Consider the following 14,672-nt stretch of genomic DNA (forward strand, 5'->3'; position numbering starts at 1 on the left):
TCCTTGGACCTCCTCGCTGGGGTAGCTCTGCTGTCATGCTGAGGCCACAGCACAGGGCGCCTGGTTCCTCCTCCGCTCCGTAGTCCCCCTCTGCCCCGTTCCCATATTTGTTAGTCCTCACAAAAGGTGGGGGAGCCTATCCAGAGCCCCCAATATGGGCTGAGTTCATTGTTCAGAGGGATACCCAGGCACTCCCCTGGTCCACAGATAGATCATTTTATATCCGTCGTTGGTACAAATCATCTGGGTTATTCAGTTCTGTGGGGTCGTTGTTCCTGTTGGGGGGGTTTGTGACCAAGCCACCGGCTGCCTCGTAACAGTCTTGCACGCCGAGGCGAGGGGGCCACATGCCCCGTGTTTACCCACTGTCACATTTATTTTCTGGGATGTGGGAATTACCCACTGGTGTTAGTTTTTGCCCTTAACTCTCACAAAAGACAGCTGACCCCGGAGCATAAAATTACCCCTGTCAGAGAAACGAAAGGGAAGACTCCGGAAACAGGCGCAGGAGCTGGGCAGTGGCTGCTCCACCTGCCAGGAGGGGCGTGCATTAGGTGGTAAAGGAGAGCGTGGTGGTGGGCACCTGTCCCTGGCGTTGACTCCCTTTTCCTCTTTCCTCCTGGTCCACTGCAGATGGAGAGCTCTACTCCGGGACATCCTATAACTTCCTGGGAAGCGAACCAATCATCTCCCGGAATTCTTCGCACAGCCCTCTGAGGACAGAGTACGCCATCCCTTGGCTTAATGGTAAGAAGCAGGTGGGTCACGGTGGGGGTTCCCCCTTGGGTTGCCTCCTGGCAGGGGAGCCCCACTAGATTTCTCCTCTTGCTGGCTCCGGCTGAGCCTCCTGGGCGGCGTCTGCAGCTGCTGTCAGCCCCATGCGGGGTGGGGGGGGCGTGGGGCGCCTGCAGAACGGCCCGGAGCTGCACGGCAGCATCTGGGGGCGGCCTACTTTCTTCTCCGCTGAGAGAGCCTGTTTTAAGGGTGCTCTGGCCCCTTCCTGAAAGTGGATCTGGGAGGCTCACACGCAATGAGAATCTGATGGCCAGCCGTGAATTCAGGCTGGTCAGATCGGTGTGTGATGTCATATTGTTACCTCTGGACGTTGAGCATCCATGTTGGACTTGTGCTGTGGGTGGCTCATAGCTGCTCACACCAGGCTTTTCTTGTGGGCGCTGGCCAGCGGGCCCTAGACTCTCGGAGGGGCTGATCTGGGAGACTACAAATGCGCATCTTCTGGGAGTCTCCAGGTGCTGGGATGTGGCTCCCTGGGATCCCCAGGCTGCTTGCCTGTCGGGAGACCCAGCCCTGGGTTCTCGGGGTGGACCAGGAGGGTATTCTTCAGAACCCCCATCATGGGCACCTCTGTAGCCCAAGGAGGGCGATGTGGGCACTGTCATCACCCCTGGACCCTGGATTTCGGGGCATGGCATACACACCCTCCCTCGTCCTTGCGCGGAGGTGCCTGGGCCCCTCTGTGTGTGCGAGGGTAACCGGGGGTCTTCTGCAGAGCCCAGCTTCGTCTTTTCTGACGTGATCCGGGAGAGCACAGACGGCGCCGAGGGCGAGGATGACAGGGTCTACTTCTTCTTCACGGAGGTGTCTGTGGAGTACGAGTTCATCTTCAAGTTGATGATCCCCCGGGTGGCGAGGGTGTGCAAGGTGAGCCGTTCCCCCAGGTTCTTTGGTCCCGGCGGTGGTGATAGCACGTCTGGAGGGTCGGTCACTTCGCCCAGGCTCCGTGCTTCTTGGAAATGTCAGTTTACCTACTGCTATCTTCTCCTGTGCCGCAGGCGTTGGTGCGGAGGGGGTCGGCGGTGCACGGTGGCCTGGAGGTCTCCCTGGGGGCCGAGGGAGCGTTGGCGCCCGTGTGTGATGAGTGATGGGCTTCCTGTCCTCAGGTGGTCTGCTTTAGACACGCCTCCGTCCAACCCCCCCCCCCCCCGCCCCGACCCCCGGTTATAGGAAGTTCGTTTTTGGTTACTGTGTTAACCAAATCCAGTTGGAATTGGGGTTCCACCATCCCAACGTAAAGAAGGGAAGGGGGCATTTTCATTGTGTCCAGAATGAATAAGGTCGCTTCCATTTTATGTTCCTCTGCACCAGATGTCCGAGTTTCCGTGTTTCTCCCCAGAGCAGGTCGTACGGGGTGTGTTTTATGTATCTCTTGGTGGTTGTCTCACTAAGCCGTGTTTATGGAGAACCTGGCAGGTCCTAAGCACTGAGCAGGTGACTGGGGGGTGGGAAGGAAGTGAAGACCTCATCTCCCAGGAGGAAGGTCTTAGGGGAGACCAGACCCACACGCATCGCCTGGGAGAGATGGGGAGCCAAGGCGTCTAGCCCCTGCCTCCAGGGTCCCTCACAGACGGTCCTGAGTTTGGAGATGCACTCGGCCAAGGGCCGAAGCAGGAAAGTGCACAAGGGGCATCTGCTGCCGTGAGATGCGTGTATGCAGAATCCAGTGGTGGGTCTGGCTGCAGGTGGGCGGCTCCATCGAGGAGGCATGTTGGTTGGTTGGCGTTTGGATCCTCGGTCTGGTCTGGCGTGGAAGGGGGGCCGCGGCCGCGGGCTGGTGTGCAGCCTGCTTTCCTTGCAGCCTTGGCCTGGTTCCTTTCAGGCAGAGCCGTTCTGGGCCTGGTACCTCATTTACCACCTGCTCACAAGGGAGCGTCCCCTCCTACCACACACGTCTTTGGGGTTTCAGGGGGACCTGGGCGGCCTCAGGACCTTGCAGAAGAAGTGGACATCCTTCCTGAAGGCCAGGCTGATCTGCTCCAGACCTGAGAGCAACCTCATCTTCAACGTGCTGCAGGACATCTTCGTCCTCAGGTCCCCAGACCTGAAGGAGCCTGTGTTCTACGGGGTCTTCACCCCGCAGCTGTGAGTGCCCGGGGAGGGCGGGCAGGCAGGTGGGGGCTGTGTTTCCTCCACATGGCAGTCACATTGTCCCCTCCTCCCAGGAACAACATGGGGCTGTCGGCCGTGTGCGCCTACAACCTGTCCACGGCCGAGGCGGTCTTTTCCCGTGGGAAGTACATGCAGAGTGCCACGGTGGAGCAGTCCCACACCAAGTGGGTGAGCTACAACGGGGCCGTGCCCACGCCGAGGCCCGGGGCGGTGAGTGGGGCCCGGGCTGTGGGAGGGCCTGGGGCGCCAGACCGGCGGCTTTGGTGAGGGCCACGTGCCGCTCCAGACCTGGGGTTGTCTTCCCGGGGAGCGGGCGTCCCCCGGGACTGGGAAGGGCAATGGGCACACTCCTTGTCCTGTGTTCTCACTGGCATGTTGTGTAACAGCTCTTGCAACATACTTCCCCAACCAGAGGCTGGAGTGGCTGGCACAGGCATTTTGTGGAAGTAACATTGCATAATAGAATACGGTCTGTTTCATTTTCTGTTTCCTGTAGAGAAATGATTTCTTGGCAAAGAGAGGAATTCTGCTCTCCACTCATTAATAGGAGTCACATTTTTTCTCCTAAAGATAGTGACTTATGTGGAAATTAGTGTGGGTTTCTAGGCTGATTTGGCTGCATCCGTTCATTATGTGGCTGGGGTCCTGGGGCGTGTGCATGACCCATGGGTGGGGCTGTGACCTGGGAGAGTGGACTGCTTTCTGGAACTCACCCCAGGCCTGTCTCCCCTCCTGGGGCACACCTCCTTCGCTGACACTGGCCGTCGCTCCTTCTGTGCATGTCATTAAGTAAAATGTGTTCATTTGGGGGTCACAAATTTTGGGTGACACACGTTAGGAGCTGGGACAGGAAAAAGAACCCTTCAGGCTCTTGCCCTTTATGCTGTTTAGAACTGGACTGTGCTTAGCGATTTTACCAGTCTTCTCCTGGGAGAGCTTTTGGATGTAAGTGTTTATGTTTTAATTTCCAAAGCTTGATACTTCTTTTCGCTTATAAACAGATCAATTATGTCACTGACTGTGTCATGAAACACAATTATATCTTGTGGGTAAAATGACAGTTGCAGGGCTAGCCTGGTGGCGTAGTGGTTGGGTTGGCGCACTTGGCTTTGGAGGCCTGGGATTTGCAGGTTCAGATCCTGGGCTTGGACCTAGCACCGCTTGTCAAGCCATGCTGTGGTGGCATCCCACGTAAAGTGGAGGAAGATGGGCACAGATGTTAGCTCAGCCACAATCTTCCTCCAGCAAAAAGAGGAGGATTGGCAACAGATATTAGCTCAGGGCCAGTCTTCCTCCCTGACCAAAACAAAGACAGTTGCATTTCCTACATGCTTTATAACTGTGTCTTCAGATTCCCGGGGAAGGTCGCCTCGGTTTTTCCCCTTTTTCAAAAATCCACTGTTAGTCCCCAAGTTTTGCACCTCGCGGGAGCCCACATTCCCGTTCGAAGCATGGGCTGGGCTGTCCGCGTGCCTTAATGGGATGGTCTGCTCCCTCAGTGCATCAACCGGGAAGCACGGGCGGCCAACTTCTCCAGCTCCCTCAACCTGCCTGACAAGACCCTGCAGTTTGTCAAGGACCACCCTCTGATGGACGACTCCGTGACCCCGATAGACAACAGGCCCAAGCTGGTCATAAGCGACGTGAACTACACGCAAATCGTGGTGGACAGGACGCAGGCCCTGGATGGGGCCGTCTACGACGTCATGTTTATCGGCACAGGTGGGTAGGAGCATCAAGAGTCTGCGTGGAGCCAGCATCTCCCCGCTGACCCCAGTGGTTTGTTAGAGCATGGACGGATTTCTGAGAAGTCCCCACGCCTGTGTGGCTACAGATCTCTGTGACCATCAGAGCACCGGGGCATTGGTTAGAAATGCAGGTCCTGGCTCAGATCTGGAAATTCAGGTCTGGCGGGTCTGGCCTGGTGCAGAGGGAGCCCTCATGGTGCCCTGCAGGCTGGGCGAGAGCCACAAACAGCACGTCCCGCCTCCCTGCGCCAGCAGCCAGGTTCAAGACCTGTCCTGACCTGCTGTGGACTCTGAAGCAGGCGCTTCTGGCATGGGGACCGTGGCCAGGCACAGCAGCAGCTGGCAGGGCCCTGTGGTCAGTCCCGGGTGATTTCCAGCCGTGCCTGTGAGCAAGTGGAAGGCTCTGCCCTCACCTGCCTGGGACCCCTGGTGGGACAGCACCCCCAGAGGCCAGCAGAGCCCAGGAACCGTCTCTCGTTTGATCTGATGGCACCATGTCCCCTGTGCTGATAAAGGATCTTACTTAGAGTCCATGGTGGAACGCTAGTTCATTTTTCATAGAAAAATGAGAATAACCCACATCTCTTGTTTATGATAATTAATTTTGCCAGTGGGTTTTCCTTTTTCATTTTTAATGCAAAAACATCCGTTTCTAAGTCTCTTGTTGAGGGAACAAGTTGAGAGGAAGGAGAGTGACTGCTGGCCGCTGTGTCTGACAGTCCAGCATCATCCCCTCTGGGCACATCGCTGACCTCTGCTTTGACCTTCCAGACCGGGGCGCCCTGCACAAAGCTGTCAGCCTCAAGAGCGGCGTCCACATCATCGAGGAGACGCAGCTCTTCCCAGACCTCAAGCCGGTCCAGACTCTGCTGCTGTCTTCCAAGAAGGTAGAGTCACCTGGGCAGGGGACCTCGTGCCTCAGGATCCCCGGGCTGGGGCCAGGGCTGGGCCAGGCAGCCCCGTCGTCCTTCTGGCCCAGCCAAGCCAACCTTCGGGCTCTTAGAGAAAGGCCTTCTGTGAGCCGTGCGATTTGGGGCAGAGGGATGGTGAGCTGGGGAGACGGAACTGTCCCCTAAGAGTCGGCAGAACCTCACTGAGTTGCTGGGCCGACTTCTGATGCTGTGGGGTGCGCCCTGGACCGTGAAAATATTCCTGTACCCTGACCTGGTGAGGCTGAGACCCCATCAGCGGGTCCGTGTGCTGGCGACGCAGCTCACCGGTCAGCACACTCAACTCCTACTCTGAGAAATGATGCGTTGTATCTGCCAAGCCCCCTCCCCTTCGACAGGGCTTCCTCCTGCACCAGGGTAGGCAGGCTCACCCCAGAAAGGGCCACGGGTGAGTCCGAGGCTCTGAGGGCTGTCCCGTCTCCATCTCTGCCATTGCAGTGTGAGCGCGACCGTGGACGTGCGTAAAGGAGTGAGCCTGGCTGTGTCCCAGCAGAGCCTTGTTGATGGACGCTGAGCTTTGCAGTTCGCGTAATTTCATATGTCACAAAATATTATTCTTTGGTTTTTCCTCAGACATTAAAAAACATGAATCCCGTTGTTAGTTGGGCTGTGTACAAACAGCCGGGCCGTGGGCTGCAGCCCGTCTCCGGCCGTACGTCCATGGTGGCCGTGGGGAATATGCCGCCCTATTGACAGCTGAGGTGAAGCAGTGAAGAGCAGAGCGCAGGCTGGACACCAGGCCACCTCATCCAAGTCCTGGGTCCATGGCACAAGACTGGACAGGCCAGTCGTGCCTCAGTTTCCCCATCTGTACCCTGGGGGATGATGGACTGAGGAGGGTCCCGGCCCAGTCCTGTGGCTGTGGTAAGGACCTCACTTCTCCTTGTAGCGTCCCCCAGTGGGGCCTTGTGGGTGTCCCCCCACTGTGACCCCTGAGCTGACAGGCTCTGGGGCCTTGGCCGTGCCGGGCGTAGTGCCAGAAATGGAAGCGTGGCCGTGGGTCGCGGTCCCCTCGCTGCAGGCCCACCACTTGGCCCCTCCACCTGCGCCCCGTTTGTGCAGCCCTGCTCAGGGCCCAGGCCCGGCGCCCCTGCGCAGGAGGGCATCACTCTGTTGCTCAGGGTTTCTGGTGTGACCCATGGTAGTCTGAGGCCCCTTCCTGTGCTGGTTCTGGTGGGGTCTCTGGCCAGCTTGTAGGGCCCAGGCCCGAGCAGTGGGCAGCAGGAAGGGTCCCCCATCGGATGTCACTGAGCCCGAGAGCCGGGCAGGAGGGAACAGGCCTCCGGGTCCGGCGTGTTCGCAGCCGTCGCCCACGTGCGTCCCTCCTTCCCGCTTCTCCTAGGCTTAGGGAGCTGGATCTGGTCTCCAGGCTCGTGTTACACGGTCACCTCCCTCCCACCCTTCTGCTTTCTGTCTCCATGAATTTGACCCCTCTAGGGACCTCATATAAGAGGAATCACACAGTATTTGTCCTTTTTTGATGGGCTTGTTTCATTTAGCATAATGTCCTCAAGGTTCATTCGTGTTGTGATACTGTGTCAGAGTTCCTTCAGGGCTGAATAGTATTCCATTGCATGTATATACCGCATTTGGTTTATCCATTCAGCCATCAGTGGACACTTGGGTTGCTTCTTCCCCTAGGCTACTGTGAATAGTGCTGCCAGGCACGTGGGTGTGCAAATATCTCTTTGCATCCTGCTTTCAGTCCTTTGGGGAGTACATGGCAGACGTGCTTTGTGTGGTCGTCTTTGAGCGCATGGAGCAGGCCGTCTGGTTTTCACGGGGACCCTCTTTAATGGTGAGACCAGCCTGCCTGGCACGGGAGGGTGAACATGGGCTTCAGCAGCTCCTTCAACTCTGGCCACGTCTGCCAATCACCTGCCGCGGGCTGGACACGGCCTGTGTGCACAGAGACCAAGACACGACAGCGTGAGCCCAGTGCCGCAGCAGAGGGCGCAGTCACCCGGGGGGTGGGGACCAGCGAGGGCCCAGGCACACGCTTCTCAACAAATCTCACGAGTGCTGGGTGGCACCTGGTCAGGTGGGGCTTTTTTCTTCTTTAAAATATTTTATTTTGAAATAGTGTTAGGCTCCTGGGAGAGTCGGGGTGACAGTGCACGGAGTCCTTGTGGGTCCTGCCCCAGTGCCCGTCTAAGCCGAGGGCTTCCGCTGGCCCACGCCCTCACCAACCTCTGACGTCGGATGCTCACGTTCTCACAACGTCCTTTTTGGCTTCAGGGCCCCATGAGGCCTCGGGCGTCTGGTCTCTTCGGTCTCCTATGGTTTGGATGGCCCCCTGTCTGTCCTCATCTTGGTGGCCGTGACACTTTTGGAGAAGACTGGTCGGGGTTTTGGGGAATGCTCCTCGGTTTGGGCGTGTCTGATGTTTTCTCGTGTTTAGATCAGGGTTCAGGGTTTTTGGGAGACGACCTTGGGGGGCATGTCTCGGGGACATGGAATCAACGTGTCTTCTGAGTTACTTGACTTCTTTATCCACGCTGTCCCCACGCCCTGGGGTCAGTGGTCTGGCCCCCAACGGGGGGCTGTGTGTGTGGGTTAAGCCCACTCCTGGAAGGAGGAGTGTCGACAAGTTTGGGTGTGTATGTTCCACCCCGCAGTGGCTGACGCTTGTGTGTGGGGGGTCTGGAGACACACAGTCACCCGGGGCCCGCTTGCCCACTGACTAATGAGTCCACCAGCGGCCCTGTCTGCAGCCATCCCTGAGCCTGTTTCGGTGTGCTGTTCTGTCCCCTCCCTGCCACATTTGTTCATTGGAATCGGCAAGACACCGTCACTTCTGCTTCACGTGCGCTCAGCCCAGCCCTTAGGGGAGCGAGGGCTGGGGGCTGCGTGGCCTGAGGGACAGGGATGGGGGCCAGTGGGCCGGGCCCGCCCTCCTTGGCGAGGTGTCAGGCAGGGCTCCCTCGGCAGCGCCGGCTGCCTGTTCTGCTCTGCGTGAGTGTCGGCACCCTCACTAGGGACCTTCTGTGGCCCTGCTGGCCCTTCGAAGTGGCCCACTTGGCCTTTCGCCCCCGGAAATTGTTCCTCACCTCTGTGAGCCACGTGATGCTCGGCTGTGATCTGGGACAGCATCCCCCTCCCTCCTTACGGATGCGGCGGGCACGTGGCCTCATCCGCTCAGGTCTCCACCGACGTGGACAGGCCACCCCTGCGCCTGGTTCTCTCTGCCACTTGTTGTCACAGTTTCAATCCACTGCAGAGGGGGACTTCCCTTTCTCTTGGCTGTGCTCGCATACGGTGTGTCTGCGACTTCTGGCCTTCGATGCGTCCCTGGCCAGGAGATCTGCACTGACCCCGGGGACTTTGAGCCCCAGCCAGACTCTGAAGTTAATCCCGGATGTGTCCTCTGCGGATGAAGGCTGTGTCCTCTGAGTCTAAAACACTGACTTCTGGGTAAACTTGGGAAGCGTCGGATTTAGCAGAAAGGTCTTTCTAGGACGTCAAGGTGGGCCAGGGGCTCCCAGGCAGAGAGGGTGAACGCCCAGTGCCCGGATTGCCCGCGACCCCCTCTGCCTCAGCACTTCTGGGGACGTCTGCGGGAGAGCTCGTTGCAGCTATCAGTGAAGAAGTCGCCCAGCGCTGACCACCAGGCACCAGCTCTCTGCCAAGGGAGCCAGTGGAGGGAGGGGCGCCCGCCCCAGCCTTCCGGGACCCTAGGAGGAGGCTGCTTTGCTCTTTGCTGCTGAGCATGGCTCCGTTTCCCGGTGTATCTTCCTCCCTTGTAGATGTGCACGGGTGATAAGCGAATGCTCCTCACCTCTCTGACTCTGTCTACCGGTATTCTGTTCCCTCTCCACGCTCTTCCCTCTGGGCCCAAGCTGGATTCAGACAGTGACACAGGCTATGTACATCCTAGAGCTCACGTCTGGTGGGCACAGGGTTGGGGTCGGAGGCTGTGCCCTTTGGCCCCTGGCCGGGAGGACAGCTGGGAGTGTCAGGGTAGTGGTCTCTCTCCACATGGAATTGGGCTAAATAGCTCCACCCCCAAAGAAGGCGCAGAGACACATGCTGGACGCGGATGGGGCAAGTGACAGACAGAGGCCCAGGGCTGCTCAGAGTTGGCGTGCGGGTTCTGTGTGGAGACGGTGCCCTGCCTGTGTTGTGACTGTGCTGTGGTGCAGACTTGGCTTGGGTCTGACCCGGCCTCGCTCCAGTCCTGAGCGAGGGAGGCTTGTCCCCCTCCAGGGCGCAGGGGAAGATGCTCGTCCCGCTCTCTGTGAGTGGAGAAGCAGCCCCTGGGGCCCATCCCCACCGTTCTCTGTCTCACACCCACAGGGCAGGAGGTTTGTCTATGCGGGTTCCAGCTCGGGCGTGGTGCAGGCCCCCCTGGCGTTTTGCGGAGAGCTTCACACCTGCGTGGACTGCGTGCTTGCCCGGGACCCTTACTGCGCCTGGAGCCCAGCCACTGCGGCCTGTGTGGCCCTACCTGAGACTGACAGCCCCAGGAGGTACTGGCCTGGGGTTGGGGGGAGGCGCCGCTCTCGGGGGCCCCCGCCCACCCTGCAGTGAAAGCGTGTGTATGTGCGTGATCCATGCTCCATTGTCTTGCAGGGATCTCGTTCAGGAGATGAGTGGAGACACGTCCGTCTGCCCCGGTGAGTTGCTCCCTCTCGCTGCACCCCCTTCAGGAACGGCCGGGTCTTGTAACCATTTCACGGTGCTTTGGTGTTGTGGCATTGTGCACATTTTCTTTCTTTCTCTCCTCGGAGCAGAGGTCAGGTATCTCGTGGCAGACCCCGTGATGTTTCTCTGTCCCTTTTGTTGCAGAAAAGGATGTTGGAAGCCACACAGAGTGTGTTTGTTTCCTGGAAAGCACTGTCCCTCCCAAGCTGTGACGTCCACTCTTGGGACACTGGTCTCGTCTGCTTAGCTTGGGCTCCTTAGACAAACCCAGACCTCTGTGAATGGGAGGGATCAGTCCCCCTTCCCCTTGGGTGACCCCACGCCCGCCGGGAGGTCAGGCACATCCCAGCTGAAGGTGGACGTGCCCTGGGCTCCTGCCCTCCCGTCCTGACCCCACAGCTGTCATCAGTTAAGACAGTTGAGGAGGACGGTGCCGAGGGCCACCCAAAGGCTGGCGTGCCCGGTCGCGGCCAGCAGAAGCGTGCAGCGTCTGACTTGGTGCCGCCCCGGAGTGCGCAGTGGGTGGCTGGCTGCTCAACCGCCCTGGCCTGGCGGGTTTTCTCCCGGGAAACCAGGGTGCAAAATGGGATTTCTGCCGCTCAGAGTTGCCTCCGATTTCTTTGTCCCGTGGGCTGCCATCCGGGGCTCATCTTTGCTTTTCGGTCACGCATGTCTTTATTTCCTTAGTTGTTCTGGAAGATTCCATGTTGCTCCAGTGGGTGAAACTCTTGTGTCCTCTTGTGCCTATTAATCTATTTTTAAAGGAAGTTACGTAGCGAGCAGGGTTGTTGACACTGTGCACGTTTATTTTGATGTTCCAGATAAAATTAAAGAAAGTTACCGGCAGCATTTTTTCAAGCACGGCGACACAGCAGAACTCAAATGCTCCCAAAAGTCCAACCTGGCCCGGGTGGTGTGGAAGTTCCAGAACAGTGGGCTCAAGGCCGAGAGCCCGAAGTATGGCCTGGTGGGCAGGAAGAACTTGCTCATCTTCAACCTGTCGGAGGGAGACAGCGGGGTGTACCGGTGCCTGTCGGAGGAGCGAGTCAGGGACAAGACCGTCTTGCAGGTGATGGCCAAGCACGTGCTGGAGGTCAAGGTGGTCCCTCGGACCCCAGTGCCCTTCACCTCACCGGCCGTCCGGACCGAGGGTGGTAGGATCACCCCCAAAGTGTCAGCGGGGCCCACCCAAGGCTCCTCTCCCCAGACCCCAGCTGTGCGGGCCACTACACCCCGTGCCATCATCCCGTCCTCCAGCGCTGTGCCCACCAGCCTGTCCCGCAAACCAAAGACGGTCAGCAGCGTGGTGTCCGAGGTCCACTCAGAGAAGACGGTGTATCTCAAGTCTGGCGACAACCGCCTCCTCATGTCGCTCTTCGTCTTCTTCTTCGTCCTCTGTCTCTGCCTCTTCGCCTATAACTGCTACAAGGGCTACCTGCCCGGACAGTGCCTCAAGTTCCGCTCGGCCGTGCTGCTCGCCAAGAAGCAGCCGGTGTCCGACCTGTCCGACTGCGAGCCGAGCGCGAAGGAGACGCTGGTGGAGCAGGGCAGCTTCTCGCAGCAGAACGGGGGGCAGCCCAAGCCGGCCCTGGACACTGGCTATGAGACCGAGCAGGACACCATGGCCAGCAGGTTGCCCACCGACAGGGAGGACTCGCAGAGGATCGACGACCTGCCGGTCAGGGACAGGCCGTTTGACGTCAAGTGTGAGCTGAAGTTCGCCGACTCAGACGCGGACGGGGACTGAGGCCCGCTCGGGGAGGTCCGTGTGTCGCCGTGCAGTAGCCTCGTCCAATGCCTGTCCTGTGCGTAGGCAGCCCGTCGTCAGCCAACCTCAGTCTTCTGTGTCTTTTCTCTCGGGTCGAGCTTGTGACTTGGTTCTCTTTGTCCTTTCGGAAAACGGCGAGCGTCGTGCCGCGGCGTCCCTCGGTGGGTCGGAGCAGCTCGGGCCATCCCTGCAGGTGGCCGTGGGGCAGTTGGCAGACGGTCCTGGCCCAGGAGGAGTTGTTCTTGAGTGCCCCTCTCCCAGCAGCCACTGAAAGATAATTTAATTCCAGATTGGAAATGATGTTTTAGTTTATCAGATTGGTAACTTATCGCCTGTCGTCCAGATTGGCACAGACCTTTCCTTCTGCAACGTTATTTTTTAGGATTTTGCTTTAATTGTGTCGGTGCGTTAGGCCATTTGTTTGAATTACTAAAGCAGATGTTTTAATATTTAGAAGATGTACATCTTCTAGGTTTTGTTGTATATTAGGGTAAGATATGGCTTATGTTGCTTACGATTCTCAGGGATAAACTTACTTTTGCTGAATACATTCTTTCTGCTTTTAGAAACGTAGACAAAAGCATCTCTTGAGCACACTTGCTTTTTTTTTTTTTAATTTTATTCCTTGAGGGAAGCATCATTTTCAGAGAGAGTTTCTTTCTGTACTTTTTTTCTCTTGTTTTAACTTTTTCAAAGAAGCGAGGGCAGTGGAGGACTGGCCCACGACGCGGGGCAGGGCTGAGTGAGAGACAGTGCGCAGGCTGGCCCAGAGCCGGGGGCACAAGCGTCGTACCATCTGATGCCCACAGCCCTGGTGGAAACCTCCTGTCCAGACAGATGGAGCGCTCGCCAAGACTCTCTGGTCATCCGAAGGTCTCCTTCTCTTTGCTTCCATCTTGCACCCAGTGCTGCCCAGATGTTCTGCCTGGCCTAACAGCCGTCCACAACTGGAAGAGAACTGGGCAGCGGTGGACAGATGGGCCTGTGACCACCACACCCCCACGGACGCCACCATCGCAGACCTGCTGGGCCTGACGCTGTCCTCGAGGTGCGCACAGGCGGTGAGGTCCACCATCACGGACTTCACACTCCACCTCCCCTTTCTGGAAACCCACAAGAGGAGACTTTTTTCCGTGGCAAGGAGCAATAAACTCTGGATTTTTGTGTGCCTATGTGGACGGTCTCGTCTTCCAGCATGATCAGATTCAAATGCTTTGGTGTAAACATTTGTGTTTTATAAGATTTACTTTGTTTTTATTTTTCTACTTTGAATTGTATACATTTGGAAAGTAATCAAATAAATGAGAAGCTTATATCCTTGATGTGGGCATGTGCTTTGCTGAGGCCACATGGCCTCCCTCTCTCCGAGAGGGGCTGACAGGCAGGCCGGGTCCCCCACACCCCACGCACGTCCCGGGCGGCGCTGGGCCCCTCTCTCCCCCCGTGCTTGGTCTCCGCTCTCTGCATGCAGCGTGTTCTGACGACTCCTGCCTCAGTGCCTCTTTCTTTTCTGTCCTCTGTCTCGCAGCCTCATCTCCTCTGCCCCTCCCTTCTCCGGGGTCCTCCTCCCTGTCCTGTCTGGGCCCCGACTCATCTTCCTCTCCCCGAAGCCCCTGGCCAGCCGTGGGCTCAGGGCCTGACAGCCACCCGCGGGTCACCTTGCTGCCGCCCTTCCTCAGCGACCAGGCCCAGCACGTGCATGCCCTGGGGACCTTCCACCTCTTCTGCCAGGCCACAGGTGAGCAGGGCACCGTCCGTCCGGGGTTGGGGGGGGCTGGGGGCGGACCTCCTCCTCAAGCACCGCCTTCCTGGCTGCATCCCTCAGAAGTTTCCTTTCACTTCCTACAGACTGCGGGCTAACCAGCTGTTCCTCAGAGGGCCAGACGTTAGCGGTGTCAGGCTTTGTGAGCCACAGGGTGGCCTCTGTCGCAAGTCCTCGGCTCTGCCTTCAGAGCCTGGAAGCCAGCCACGCGTGGGCCTGGCCAGGCGCCAGTCACCCTTGATTCCCACACCCCAGGCGGCCAGCTGGGCGCAGCGGCGGCTCACCAGTTCTGGTGTGTAGGGTTACCTCTGTGTCTGCGAACAGTTTGGGGTTGACGTGGCATTTGGAGATTGGAAAAATTAACTTCAAGCCTCCAGAATGGGAGCCAGTCTCTTGCTTTGTGATGTTTAAACCCAAAAAAGATTGAGAGTCTAGGGCAACCCTAGCTGGGACTTGGGGGGCGTTGGCCCCATGTCACATCGTACTGGATCAGGAGTCAGCCAAACACACGTTTCCAGAGCACACGGGCTGCAGGCAGCGCCCCAGTGGCCTGGGTCCCCCCGGGTGTGGGCGGTGTGTGGCTGATCGGTAGTTAACAAAGAGAAACCAGGTGCCGGTTGGTGCCCCGGCTGCATCCTCTGCCCGGAGCAGAGGAGTGGAGTTGAGGAGGAGGATGAGCACCTTCTGTGCTCTTCTTTTTTTGAGATTTTAGACAGACTGAGAAGCTGCTCAGAGGGCTAAGCTGTTGCCCATCCCTCTGTCGAGTCAGCTCATGGTCCTGGGATTGGCCTGGGTTGCTGGGAACCAGCCCATGTGACTGCGGTGGCTCTGCCATGGGCCTGGTGGGCCGCAGGTGGTGGGCCATGGGTGGGGGGCAGGGAAGTTGCCTGAGA

General features: G+C 58.3%; 1 protein-coding gene across 21 annotated transcripts in view; it reads left to right on the top strand.

The window, feature by feature from the left end:
- SEMA4D (semaphorin 4D) overlaps positions 1 to 14,672 on the top strand; it is a 111,340-nt gene that overhangs the window by 84,172 nt on the left and 12,496 nt on the right. For 13 of the 21 annotated variants that reach the window (XM_070589803.1, XM_070589801.1, XM_070589808.1 and 10 more), the window contains 9 exons: positions 634 to 747; positions 1,511 to 1,662; positions 2,705 to 2,880; positions 2,961 to 3,117; positions 4,407 to 4,629; positions 5,427 to 5,542; positions 9,902 to 10,074; positions 10,178 to 10,221; positions 11,071 to 13,337. In XM_070589803.1, coding sequence (XP_070445904.1) covers positions 634 to 747; positions 1,511 to 1,662; positions 2,705 to 2,880; positions 2,961 to 3,117; positions 4,407 to 4,629; positions 5,427 to 5,542; positions 9,902 to 10,074; positions 10,178 to 10,221; positions 11,071 to 11,996 — 2,081 coding nt within the window. In that variant the 3' untranslated portion in view covers positions 11,997 to 13,337. Of the gene's footprint in view, positions 1 to 633; positions 748 to 1,510; positions 1,663 to 2,704; positions 2,881 to 2,960; positions 3,118 to 4,406; positions 4,630 to 5,426; positions 5,543 to 9,901; positions 10,075 to 10,177; positions 10,222 to 11,070; positions 13,338 to 13,545; positions 13,756 to 14,672 lie in introns of those variants that run through there. The other 8 variants (XM_070589818.1, XM_070589814.1, XM_070589819.1 and 5 more) reach the window with 1 other exon arrangement.

This window comes from Equus przewalskii, chromosome 22 (genome assembly GCF_037783145.1).
Source record: "Equus przewalskii isolate Varuska chromosome 22, EquPr2, whole genome shotgun sequence".
NCBI classification, from domain to species: domain Eukaryota; kingdom Metazoa; phylum Chordata; class Mammalia; order Perissodactyla; family Equidae; genus Equus; species Equus przewalskii.